Source organism: Drosophila ficusphila, unplaced genomic scaffold, assembly GCF_018152265.1.
Source record: "Drosophila ficusphila isolate 14025-0441.05 unplaced genomic scaffold, ASM1815226v1 contig_286, whole genome shotgun sequence".
Lineage (NCBI taxonomy): Eukaryota > Metazoa > Arthropoda > Insecta > Diptera > Drosophilidae > Drosophila > Drosophila ficusphila.
In genome coordinates, this window is record NW_025064189.1 from 6,277,036 (window position 1) to 6,289,955 (window position 12,920).

The window sequence follows — 12,920 nt, forward strand, 5'->3', positions numbered from 1 at the left end:
TGTTAAATTTCTAGAATAAAAAAAATATATATTCATTTATAAATTAAATAAAAGTAGGTCCACTCTAAAGCGGACAAGTATGTGTTTATTTACAGCCACGATCTGTGTATTTCAATTGTTTCGAGTGTGAGCAAACCAAGACAAGGGTTTACAAGTTAATGAGAATTTGATCAAGAGAACGTTAAAATACAATCGGCTGCAGTCAGACGGGCCATTTCCAATTGAATCGTCGACGATAGAGGTTCGGTTCTCGAAACCACAATAAAATCGGTTTATTTAGTGGCCAATTCGATCGTGAGATACGAATACTTTCAGAGATATGGCGGCCCCAGTCAATCAGACGGCGACTGTTAATCAGATTAGGGACGGCCTAATGGACGACTGGAATATCCTGAAGAACGTTTTCAATTTGCTCCAAAAAGAAGACACTTTTTGTGTGGATCCCCAAAAATGGGGAGAGCAAAAGATTGTGCCGTTTTTGCAGCCAGACAAACTTAAGGTGAGCGAACGATAGACAAGCCGGCGTCTGCCGATCCAAAGATAACGCACTAACTGATTAATAAAAGAGTTCAATTCGAAACATGACCTCTGGGCAGCAATTTAAAACAATTGTGTTATAGTTTGCCTTTTTTGTATTTGACTAATTTGTACTTGAATGGAAAATATGGAATGATACCACAATAATTGAGCATGCTTAAACTCAAGTATCTGATACTATCAGTTGTTTACTAGTGGGTATACTGATAGATGATTTTTAAATTTTATTTTGATTGATTAATCAGCTAAACAAAAATGTAAGTAATGTACATAAGTAGTTGCGCTATCAAATTGCTTCCCGTATGCTTTGGCATTAGTTTACATGATTTCTTATGAATGTTTCCCAGGAACTGATTAATCTGAAAGTCCGGGAGACGGAGGAGCGCACGCTCGCTGAAATCGAGGAGCTGTGTCAGCAGGTGATCCATTACTCCGTGAAAACATCGCACGGGCGCTTCCACAATCAGCTCTTCGGGCAGCTTGACCCATTTGGATTGGCGGGAGCTCTGATCACCGAGGCCATGAACGGAAGCTCGTAAGTCCCAGCATTTTCCCGTACATGTGTCTACAGATATGACCGACAGCTGATTGCATCTTTCCTTCAATCTATACTGAGTTCACCGTACAGATAATCGCGCTCTTAATGCTGTGCCAATTCCAAAGTGCTATTTCAACCCTATCAGAGAATGAACCTACATATGTATTTATCAGTTAAAATTAATTATTAATGATTAGCAAATTACTTGACACTATAATATTTAAAATATGTTCTGTCTAAGTCCACAGAAATTTTCCGGATTATTTTGCCGTAAGGTAGAAATGAAATAATAATAATTCTTAAATTTCACTAAAATGTTTTTATTGTTTATTGAATTATGAGAAGAATAGCTTTCAACACAAACATACAATTGGACATTTTAAAAGAACACTTCAAACATTTTTATTGCAGTTACACTTACGAAGTGGCACCTGTGTTCAGCTTGATTGAAACTGAAATAATATCTACCGTGTGCAAGCTGGCAGGATACGAGGAAGGCGATGGGATCTTCTCGCCCGGCGGCTCCATCTCCAATATGTACGGCATGGTCCTGGCCCGCTATAAGCTCGCTCCCGAGGTGAAGACCTCCGGGGTGTTTGGAATGCGACCCCTGGTGTTGTTCACCTCCGATGAATCCCATTATAGTTTTGTGAAGGCGGCCAACTGGTTGGGATTCGGCAGCGACAACTGTGTGTCGGTGAGGACCAATGAACGAGGTCAAATGCTATTGGACGACTTGGAGGCCAAGATTTTGGAGGCGAAGGCTCGTAATTGTCAGCCGTTCTTTGTCAATTGTACGGCAGGAACTACTGTACTGGGTGCCTTCGATGATATAAATGGTGCAGCTGATGTGGCTGAACGACATGGTCTATGGCTCCATGTGGACGGCTGCTTGGGAGGATCTTCCCTGCTCTCCCCGGAGAACAGACACCTACTTTCCGGTCTGGAGCGAACCAACTCCTTCGCCTGGAATCCACATAAAACCCTTGGCACTCCACTGCAGTGCTCTCTGTTTCTTACCCGAGAAAAGGGACGTCTCCTGGAGAGATGCAACAGCACCGACGCCCATTACCTCTTTCAGCAGGATAAATTCTACGATGTCTCATACGACACGGGAAACAAGAGTGTCCAATGCGGACGAAAGATCGATGCCTTCAAGTTCTGGCTGATGTTGAAGGCTCGTGGCTATGGAAAGTACGGATTGTTGGTGGACCATGCCATTGCTATGTCCAGACAGCTCGAGGATAAGTTGCGACAGCGCGGAGATAGGTTCAGGTTGGTCCTCCAAAAGCACGAATACTCGAATGTCTGCTTCTGGTACATCCCAAAGTCAATGAGGGTGTCCAGCAAAGAGGAAACGCCCGAATGGTGGACTCGTCTATACACCGTAAGTACAAATCTGCAACTAAAAATTGAAAACATATTTATTGCTTTTTTCACACTTTGGATACCTTTTAGGTGGCTCCCAAGATCAAGGAACAGATGGTCCACAGCGGAACTTTAATGGTTGGTTACTCCCCACTTAAGTCTAAAAATCTGGGCAATTTCCTTCGCATGGTATTAACATGTTTCCCCGTTCTGAAAAGTGAAGAATTGGATTTCATCTTGGACGAAATTGAGAGACTAGGAGAACAAATTATTGTTTAATGAAGCATTTATATATTTTTAATTCTAAATGTAATAGTAAGATTAATAAAGGAAAACTTTGTGTTACAAAACGAACAAATGTTTTAAAACTATTGAATTTAACTATACAGTTTTCACCTGTATTCTTTTGACTTTAATCCAGTAAAAAAATATGTATTGAAACTATTTTTGAATATAAATTATTCGTTATTACTTTTGACCGTTAGGAGCAATTTAGAATGCTTGGCATGCAAAACGTTAGTATCCGATTCCTATCGATAAAATTCAGAACATGTATTTTTTTTAACACACGCACGGTCACACTTAAGAAAGATCCCTCAGCTGCAATCAAAACAAACCAGAATAATTGTGAAATTATTTGAATATCGGGCAAATAAACAGGCTTAAGTCGTTAAATCTTCCACCTAACGGACAGGAAGTAACCTAATATACAAAAAAAAAAAAAAAAAAAAACAGGCTTAAGCATGGGTCGCGCCGAGGTGGGTACTCCCAAGTACCTGGCCAACAAGATGAAGTCGAAGGGCCTGCAAAAGTTGCGCTGGTACTGCCAAATGTGCGAAAAGCAATGTCGCGACGAAAACGGCTTCAAGTGCCACACGATGAGCGAATCCCATCAGCGCCAGCTGCTGCTCTTCGCAGATTCCCCAGGCAAATTCCTGCACAGTTTCAGCAAGGAGTTCTCCGATGGCTACATGGAGCTACTGCGCCGGCGGTTCGGCACGAAACGGACCAGCGCCAACAAAATCTATCAGGAGTACATCGCCCATAAGGAACACATCCATATGAACGCCACCCGATGGCTGACCCTCTCCGATTACGTCAAGTGGCTCGGGCGGACGGGTCAGGTCGTAGCGGACGAGACGGAGAAGGGCTGGTTTGTCACCTACATTGACCGCAGTCCGGAGGCAATGGAACGCCAGGCGAAAGCCGATCGCAAGGAGAAGATGGAGAAGGACGACGAGGAGCGGATGGCTGACTTCATCGAACAGCAGATTAAAAAGGCCAAGGCAAAAGACGGCGAAGATGCGGAAGACCAAGAAAAGTTTACCGAACTCAAGCGCGAAGAGAATGAACCCCTCAAGCTGGATATTCGTTTAGAGAAAAAGTTTCAGCCGGATACTATCCTGGGAAAATCCGCTCTTACTAAACGACCTGCATCGGAAGTTGACGAAAAGGTATTTAAAAAACCTAAATCCATTGCTGGGGACAGTCAATCCAGATCTGCGTTGGACGAAATTATCAAACAGGAGGAGGCCAAAAAAGAGCGTGCCAATCGAAAGGATTACTGGCTGCACAAGAACATTGTGGTCAAGTTCATCTCAAAATCCATGGGCGACAAGTTCTTTAAACAAAAAGCGGTTGTCCAGGAAGTAATTGATAAGTATCAAGCCAAAATAAAGTTCTTGGACACCGGGGAAAAGCTTAAAGTAGATCAGGTAAGTCTAGTAATAAACTATTATACCCATTAAATATTCATTTTAGAATTATCCATTTTTAGGCTCACTTGGAGACTGTGATTCCCGCTTTGGACAAACCTGTCATGGTTGTGAACGGTGCCTATCGAGGATCTGAGGCTCTGCTTAGAAAACTAAACGAACGTAAATATTCAGTCAGCGTGGAAATATTACATGGTCCGTTAAAAGGACGAATTGTGGATAATGTACAATACGAAGATATATCTAAATTGTCAGGTGCTTAGTTAGGATTTATATTCTGTAGATGTGTAGCTCTAAGAAAGTCAACTTTGTAAATTTTATATTCCGATATAAGTGATGTTTAAACCATTTTTAAGAAATGCTGAGAACGAACTAAACTAAAATCTGCACATCAGCTTGTTACTTAAACTTGGCCCCCATTGCATTTAGGTTAATTAAACACGACTTTTTGATGAATATCTAGAACAATTCCATTTACTTTGCATAGTGGGTATGTCAACAAAACATTTTGGGTTCAGTTTGAGAACAATTAAACCGCTAAACAAAGCCCGATTAACTAGCAATAATTCGCATATTGAGAAAACTTAAACTGTATTCAGCTTCGCTGTGGTAAAGTGCATGCTCGCGCCATGCGAATTCTGTGTTTAGTTGTGATCCTCTTACGCTGTGGAGCATCTGGGGATACAGCTGAGGATGCGGAGGGCAGATCAGCGGGAAGCTGGTGGAGTGCAATACCTCGGCTTTGGACCGACATGATAACCATGAAGGTCAACATACTCACAGCTGCTCCACTCGAGATGGCGGCCAATGCAATTGATACTTTGTGTAAGAAAATAAACCGAAATCAAATAATTGCATTCGAACAATGGAAAATGTGTTCTAAAATCTTTATTATTTGTTTGATATTCAAGGCTCCTCCACTTTGCTTATGGATAGAGTGCCTCCCCATATCACTCCGGATATAACAAAAATGCATTTTCAGTACATGACACCATGCCAAAACTATAGTGTTCCATTGTTGGAGGCCTCCAAGCTGTGGAGGCACTCAAGGTTTAGTAAGGGACGCAAAGTGGTGATTTTGGCCACTGGATGGACCAACACCGTTAATGAATCTTCCGCCATATCGATGGTGTCCAAAGCTTTTATGTGCCGCGGCGATGTGAACTTTGTGGTTCGTTTAGTGTGCAAATATTTTTAAGAATTGCTATTTTAACATGTATTATTTTAAGATTGTGGATGCAGCCGACTATGTTGACACATTTTACTCCTGGTCGGCACTTAATACTGACTTAATTGGCGAGCACATTGGCGTAGGTCTAACCCATCTTATAGAGCTGACGCCATTGAGAAATATTCACTTGATTGGTGTGTATAAAAAACTAACTTAAACTTTTCCCTATTTTATTGGATTGATTAACAATAAGGACATTCCCTGGGAGCTCATATAATGGGCACTGCTGGACGGACTTTTAAACGGCTAACTGGAAAGTTGATCCCTAGGATAACTGGCTTGGATCCGGCTAAGCCCTGCTTCAGACGGGAAAATGTCCTGCCGGGATTAACTCGCGGTGATGCCAAGTTGGTGGACATCATTCACACCAATATTGGTATATTGGCCAAGCGGGGTCCTTTGGGAGATGTTGATTTCTATCCTGGCGGAGCAAATCCTATCCAACCAGGCTGTTTAACCATTGGCTGTTCCCATACGCGAGCGGTGGAATATTTCGCAGAGAGTGCATATCCTCAGCAGGAGAAGAACTTTATGGGGAACAAATGCGCTTCTTGGGACAAGCTTCGAAGGAGGGACTGCTCTTCGGAAATTGTTTCCCCGATGGGCTATAAAATTGATCCCCAAGCTAGAGGCATGTACTACGTAGATGTCAATGGTTGGCCACCTTATGGGCGAAACTCAAAAAATAACATCGATCCTAGGCTAAGAACTTGCTATCTGTGTCAGACTTGATTTTAGAAACTCTACCAAGAAAATATAAGCCCTGATAGTACATAAATTATATAAATATGTTCAAAAAATCACGACTATCAGAAAATGGTAGAATTATATGAAGATTAATTTAGGTAGTTTGCTAATATGCTGCTGATATTAATAACGTCTGTTTATATCGTATGTGAAGTATATTATTATTTTATCGAACTTAACTATACGTCTAACCTATTTTCATTTGTACTTTCAATAATCAATTTGCGTAAGATCCAGGTCATCATTAAAGGCATCTGATATTTCTTTTTGGCTCTGTATGACGCGCTCTTGGGTCTCGGCGATTCGCCACAACTCGTCGTCGTCGTCGCCCATCAGCATGGAGCGATCGCCGCATCCCTTGATATCCGGACGCATCCTTGACTTGGGCGCAGCGGGACCGTTGGTGCGTTTTTGCCGATTGCCCATTAATATCTGGCTCTCTTCGAAGTAATTGTTCGGGTGGTTGATGGACGGCTCCACGTTGGCGTTGTGTGTAAGCTGGAAGTACTTTCCACAGGCGATCTGATAGTGGCCGCGGGACACGAAGAACATCACCTCCTCGATGGCACTAGCGGAGAGTCCGTAGGAGGTTAGTTTCGTTTTCAGTGAGCCCGAATCCATGAACTTATAGGGACAGCCGTGGCAATCGCCCGGCGCCGCCATTTCCTTGATGATCTTCGCACAGGAGTAGGGTGTGTAGTTTACCATGGAGCCCTTCTTGCCGTAGTTGTGGTGTATGTTGTACTCGTAGGTTTTCGCAAACTTTTCCGCATCAATTTTCTTAGTGAACTCCTCGCGCCAGAAGCGCAAGGAATCTTCTAGTGTCACGCCAATGCCCTTCAGGAACAAACCATACTGCATTCTGCCGCCATGCTTGATGTGATGTTGGGCGCGAATGTGCTCGTGGCACATGCGCATGCAAATCGGCATGGAGGTCTTGGAAAGCTGATCGAGAGACTCAATGGGCACAGCCGCATCCCGGCAGACGGTGTAATCCTTGCCGGTGTACGAGTTGTGCAGGGCTTTCAGCAGGCGGGAAATGCGCTCATCGCCTTCAACCTCCTCCACCAGACCTTTGGCGGCCTGTAGACCCTGTTCAATCTCGTCCTGCTGCCGAGTGCCTACTATGGAGACCAGATCATGAGTGTTGACATAGGCAAAACCTGCCTTTAAATAGCAACGACGTCCGCGCACCAAATCCAACACCTGAGTGAAGGGCACTTTGTAGAAGTCCAACAGCTCGATCTTGGCCACACTTTGGCCGGCAGTACTTTCATACAGGCCATCCTTGACCTCGTCCTTTTGCGCCTCTGTTAGGGGATGGATCTCAAAATTGTTGGCCTCCAAAAATTGCTTCACCTCAGCGCTGCTGAGTGCGGCGAACTTGTACCGAAAGAGATCCATTTCGCGGGCCACGAACCAGCGCGTGAGATCTTCGGAACGGCAGTAGGCAAGTCGGAGTATGAAGTGGGAGAGGTAATCCCTCCGACGAGTTTGGATATCCGACTCGTGTTTGGTGGCTCCGCCGGCGGTGCAGAGCCTCAAGTAGCTCCGCAATCCTTCGCGGGTCAATTCCGCATTCACGTACTCCTTCCATTCGTCGGATAGCATGCGCAGATTTCTGGTGCTCGCGCGATCTAGGACACGAAGGAGGCGCAGACGCTCCAGAGCCAGCTCCTCAAACTCCTCGATGTGCACGTCGTCCGTGGGTGGGTAGTGGTACATCATCACATTGTGCGGATACTTGGTCTCCAAGCTGACCACCTCCACTTTCACCTCGACACGGGGACGTTTCTTAAGGCGGAATTCCATGGTGTTATGATAGAGCAGATTTCAACCTATTTCGTGACGATTTTGTTGTTTTGGCGCGCAAATACTGATAGAATTGATCAGCTGTTTATTATCGACGGGCGATTTTTCTGCAAATTCTTATCGATAGGTGACGATTTAAAAAAGCTCGTTAGTTTTTGAATGAAAAATAAATAGAGACCTTTAAATTCTACAAGAATTATTATTCATATATCCAGATTTCATGAATATTTTCATTCAGTCAATTAGTCTACATATCAATTTAATGTATCGGCATTAGTATAAGGTTTTCTATCATTTCATTTTTATTTGAATTTCAGGCATTTGTCATGGAATTATTAAATTCTTACCATTTCCCCAATAAAAAGACATGTTAACTATATCCTTTTTTTATATATTTGCATTTAGAAATTAACTTCTTTGTTTTTGGTTTGCTCAAGTTCATTAAAATTATATTTTTATAGAAATATTTCTTAGAACCTAGAATAATCTACTATTACATTTTTGGAAAATTTATTTTCATAAAGATGGATTTTCAGGTACTTGCAAAACTGACTAGAACTCCACAATAAAATGATAGTATGCTTACTAATTTTTAAACATTAATCTCTTTGGAACTAATACCAATGGCTTCAAGGGTTCTTCTTAAGCGCTTCCAAAATAGTTTCCGCTCCTCCAACTTAGGAACTGCGTCACCTTTTCCAGTTGGCCATTTAATATAAGTTTTCACATCCATCAGATATTGCAGAGTTTTTGGTCGCTTTCTTCGGGGAATGTCTTCCAGGAAGACCAGGATTAAATGCTCCTTGCTGACCTCAAAGATGCTGACGGGTGAAAATGTTACAGCTAATTTTTTAATTTGTTTGTATTAATTTCCTTACCGATGCTGTGCCAAATACATTTCGAACTGACACCAGTGACTAAGAAGGAATTTTGATGATATAATTAGCATTAGGGCGTACGAACGATCCATGCAAGAGACTATGTTATCCAGAATAGTTACTCCGATCTACAGATTAAACAGAAAAAGTCATAATTATTGAACAAATGTTATTAAATAACAAAATTCTAAGTTAAAAGTTGAAGGGTTTGAAACGTATCAAATTTTAATAAATTTATGATTTTCAATTGATTTACCTGAAAATCTCGTTCATGTAGGCAAATAGATATATCCCCAGTTTCCTCTACATTCGGCAAGAGTTCGTTGAGAACCCAGGGTCGATCGTTTTGGCAGTAGCTTATAAAAATATCGTACACAGCACTGGGATCTCTTTTAGATATATGGGTGAAATTATCCGCCGACTCCTTCGATGCACTGGACAATAAGGCTGCCGACTTCAAGGATGAGTAATAGTAGTGGATGTGCCAACGCTTCAGGTAGATAATAAATCCCAGGATGCAAACTCCAAGAATAGAGCCAATTACTGCAATCACTGTATTGGTTACACGATGCAACTGCTCTGTAAAATTAGTCATCGATCGCATCTGGCAATTGAGTTCGTCCACTTGAAGTAGGTCGGTATTATTAAAGCAATAATACTGGCTGGCTTCGTAGTCAAGAAGTTGAAACTTGAGGGTGAAATCTACGTCCGAATCCTCCATTCGGTATTGCGTTGCAGTAATACACTTGGAGGCCTTGAAGTTCTCGGAAAGGAATCTCATTTTGATGATATGATTCACTCGATTGAATTCCTTAATGTTGGAGTAACTCTTATTTAACCAGGGAATATAGCGACTCTGCCAGAGCTTACGATCTATATTCAGTGTATTTGCAGCCGAGAGAAGTTCCTGCTCCATCGATTTCTGGCTGTAGTTCAGCAGATTGTAAGAGCAATCAGCATCCTTGTTATTTGAGGCCGCCACCTCTACAACTTCTCTTAAATGACAGTCACAAATGAAATCATTTTCGCCCAGACTCAAATAATCCAATCTCTCAAAGTCCTTGAGCATTTCGTTGGACAACATGTTGATGGTATTACTTCGAAGGTTCAAAACTCTCAAGGCGGAGTTATTGTGAAAAGCACTGCGGTACCAATTGCCCACATGGTTCGAGCTTAAGTCCAGAATCTCCAAAGACTCCAGGGATTGAAACATTGTCGGAGACAGAGCATTTATATTATTACCCGCGAGACCCAAAATTTGAAGATTTTTCAACGATTTGGACCACTCAAAATCCTTGAGGTTGGAACGCTCGAAAAATAAATACTTAAGCGTATCCGCGATTCCGTCAAAGGCATCATCGATAATGTTGTAGGATAGATAGGGATTACCCGATAGATCCAGACCTTCAAGAACCGTATTCTTGAAGATCGTACTGCTGACCATTGGGATTGAGGTGTAACAAAGACTCAGGAACTTCAACTTATCACTCAGATGGGCAAAGGCCACCGCACTATTGCGGGTCATCTTCGAATGGGATAAGTCCAAGTAAATCAATTCTGGTAGATATTTGAATACATTTTGCTGGATCTTCAGTCCATAGATCAAACTCAAAGCCATTTCCAAAGTGGGCAGCTGAAGTTGGTAACTGTAGGTCAAGAAGTTGGTGAAGGATAGGTCCAAATACTGCAATCCTTGTATGTGGTAGAATGTATCGTGGTTCAGAGTCATTATCTTGTTGTCCGACATGAAGAGCCGTCGCAGATTGCTTATATTCCGGAACGCATCCTTGCTCACATACTCTATGCTGCAGTTGCTGATGTCCAGCTCCGAAAGTCGAGGCAGTTTCGGGAATCTCGCCCATTCTATAGATTGAGCTATGGAAAACAAAGAAATAATATAATAATAAAATTACAACTATTTCAATATGATGTTTAGGGATATAATGCCATGAAGCCTTTAATAAAAACCCATAGTATAAGTATATAGGTAAAAGTTACAACAAAATAATCTTTGATTAATTTTGTCTATATTGACACTCATAAAAAAGATAGAATTCTATAGACGAGTGCCTTCATGACTTTTTGATAAATTCGTTATAGACTTAACGTTAGTCATAGTAGACTTATGTTACTCCACTTAAATGATGAGAATTTGTGTGTAATTGTGTTTAAGCTGTGATCTTACATGTCTTTCCAAGTTGATCATAGCGATCTTTTAATACTCGAATATAGTCCGTATAATTTATACCCGATGTGTGTTTGTGTGCCGATGTTGTGTTGTTTTTAAAGTAAATGGAGCACTCCCGATCGAATAGATCGGTGGCATTTTGTGCGAAAAGTGATTCGCATTTGTTTTGTGTAGTGTTACTTGTTTCCAGTAGGGTTTCGTTTAAGAACCGCCCAAAGGCTGAAAGGATATCTATCTATTAGCATTTGTAAGACATTGCATTTCGGGTTTTTTCCAAAACTATATTATATGTTACTTAGTAGCAATACAATAAACCTACCTTCGACATCTGGAATAAGGTCGGCGAAATTGTTTCCTCGTAGCGATAAAAACTTTAGGGACTCCCTCATAGAGTTAAGGGTCTTGTAAGGAACAGCAGTTAGGGTATTATATGCAGCCGAGAAGACTTCTATCCTCCATATAATGAATTTCCTTGCCGATTTCGCCTCATGCAACAATTCAATGTCCTCTTTAAGGTCGCCATGCGATAGATCCAAATACATTTTGTGTGCTTCAAATAGGCATAAAAATATAATTTGATTTATTATTTATTTTTCTGGTTTGTACTATATGTAGATTAAATTGGAGAATTTAGAATTTTTTTATGTTCGAAAACATCTTCCCCGTATTTTCCTATAAAAGACAAACCGCACTGGCTATATCTCTTCAAAAAGATCTATTTAAGCTTGGACCCTGATAATGGCAAATACATTTGTAAACTATACCCCCTTAATTTCCCACGTTAAACAAAGCTTTTAGTGATAACAAATACAATAACTCTTAGCGATTAAGTCGGCTTAACTAAACACTGAAAAGCTTTTATCGGCAGTAGATTTCAATTGCCGGAAGCGTAAGAATATATTACTCAGATTGCTGTTTACAATGTTTGCAATTAAACCGATTTTTATTGGAACGTTTAGAAAAGCTTACCTAATTTTTTTGTGCCTTCCTTTAAGGTCCCATTGGGATTTAGCCACCATATCACCTCGTCCTTAATAATATCCAAAAGACAGGTATTGCCGTCAACCGATTCGTAATTCAACATGCGTGATTTTAGATTGCTATTCAAAACGCTGACTTCAGCCGCCTCCTCACTGGATGATGTCGTTGAGTCCGGATCTGTTATAAGCTCCGAAGATATAGCTTTAACATTTCCCAATAGCAGGGACACTAATAGAATCACATTCAATATATATTTTGGGGACATTTTCAGTCAACTGCGCACTTAAATGGTTTGCAAGGAGTGGTTATAAATCGTATTTGGCACTGGTTTGATTTCACAATCTCGCAGATTATGGCCTGCTATTTAAATTGAATAGTCACTGGTATAAATCTCAAATGACTTTCAACCACTCCGGTAATTCCGAGATTTTTTCAAAACATTGTCGCCGTTTATCGGCCCGATTAAGCGAAGCACACGCTTTGGATTCCCGAAAAAGACTGGCACGAATTAGCCAGGTCTATTGGTCAGCCGGAATAATTGGTAGCAGCGAGACATATGTGCGGCTAATTCTGCCATGATATGGCTTATCAATTTTGGCAATATCTTCCCATGAATGGCCCGGGACTATCAGCGAATCGCTATTTCGGTGGCAGTATGCTTCCCACCTACGCAATAATTTCTTATCGGATAATTATCTGGTCGTCGCGAAATGGTGATTATAGGCGCACACTTCACTGGGATCGGTTCTCTGGATCAACCCCGCAAACGATACGGTTTGTTTTTAACCGACACATAAATTTGAGTGGAACACCTTTTAAACCCACTTGAGCACCTGGGAATGTTTGTAGATAGAAAAGCCTTGATTTACGGTAATCGTCAAATTTGATAAGAAACCGGTTGAAAAATCCTGAATTATCAATTGAT

At 41.4% G+C, this 12,920-nt stretch overlaps 5 protein-coding genes across 6 annotated transcripts; 3 read left to right on the plus strand and 2 right to left on the minus strand.

Moving 5' to 3' along the window:
- Positions 1-2,797, plus strand: LOC108100403 (cysteine sulfinic acid decarboxylase). Its single transcript, XM_017204286.2, has 4 exons — positions 1-499; positions 885-1,072; positions 1,487-2,462; positions 2,534-2,797. The coding sequence occupies exons 1-4, from the start codon at positions 320-322 to the stop codon at positions 2,720-2,722; spliced, it is 1,533 nt and encodes a 510-aa protein (XP_017059775.1). The 5' UTR covers positions 1-319; the 3' UTR covers positions 2,723-2,797.
- Positions 2,798-3,020: 223 nt separating this feature from the next.
- LOC108100407 (DNA/RNA-binding protein KIN17) lies at positions 3,021-4,614 on the plus strand. Its single transcript, XM_017204293.2, has 2 exons — positions 3,021-4,158; positions 4,221-4,614. The coding sequence occupies exons 1-2, from the start codon at positions 3,187-3,189 to the stop codon at positions 4,419-4,421; spliced, it is 1,173 nt and encodes a 390-aa protein (XP_017059782.1). The 5' UTR covers positions 3,021-3,186; the 3' UTR covers positions 4,422-4,614.
- An 84-nt stretch (positions 4,615-4,698) lies between these two features.
- On the plus strand, positions 4,699-6,192 carry LOC108100408 (vitellogenin-1). The gene is made up of 4 exons (XM_017204295.1): positions 4,699-4,983; positions 5,070-5,329; positions 5,388-5,523; positions 5,583-6,192. The coding sequence occupies exons 1-4, from the start codon at positions 4,788-4,790 to the stop codon at positions 6,119-6,121; spliced, it is 1,131 nt and encodes a 376-aa protein (XP_017059784.1). The 5' UTR covers positions 4,699-4,787; the 3' UTR covers positions 6,122-6,192.
- An 86-nt stretch (positions 6,193-6,278) lies between these two features.
- Positions 6,279-7,997, minus strand: LOC108100402 (DNA primase large subunit). The gene has a single exon (XM_017204285.1). The coding sequence runs from the start codon at positions 7,946-7,948 to the stop codon at positions 6,347-6,349; it is 1,602 nt and encodes a 533-aa protein (XP_017059774.1). The 5' UTR covers positions 7,949-7,997; the 3' UTR covers positions 6,279-6,346.
- A 450-nt stretch (positions 7,998-8,447) lies between these two features.
- Positions 8,448-12,260, minus strand: LOC108100246 (toll-like receptor 4). 2 transcript variants are annotated; one of them, XM_017204023.1, is made up of 6 exons: positions 11,984-12,260; positions 11,334-11,564; positions 11,012-11,233; positions 9,083-10,701; positions 8,827-8,954; positions 8,448-8,769 (listed from the first exon to the last, which is right to left on the minus strand). In XM_017204023.1, exons 1-6 carry the CDS (start codon positions 12,258-12,260, stop codon positions 8,541-8,543), a joined length of 2,706 nt encoding a protein of 901 aa, XP_017059512.1. In that variant the 3' UTR covers positions 8,448-8,540. The 2 variants fall into 2 exon arrangements, with proteins under 2 accessions (XP_017059512.1, XP_017059513.1); XM_017204024.2 differs by lacking the exon at positions 11,012-11,233.
- Between the last annotated feature and the right edge of the window lie 660 nt (positions 12,261-12,920).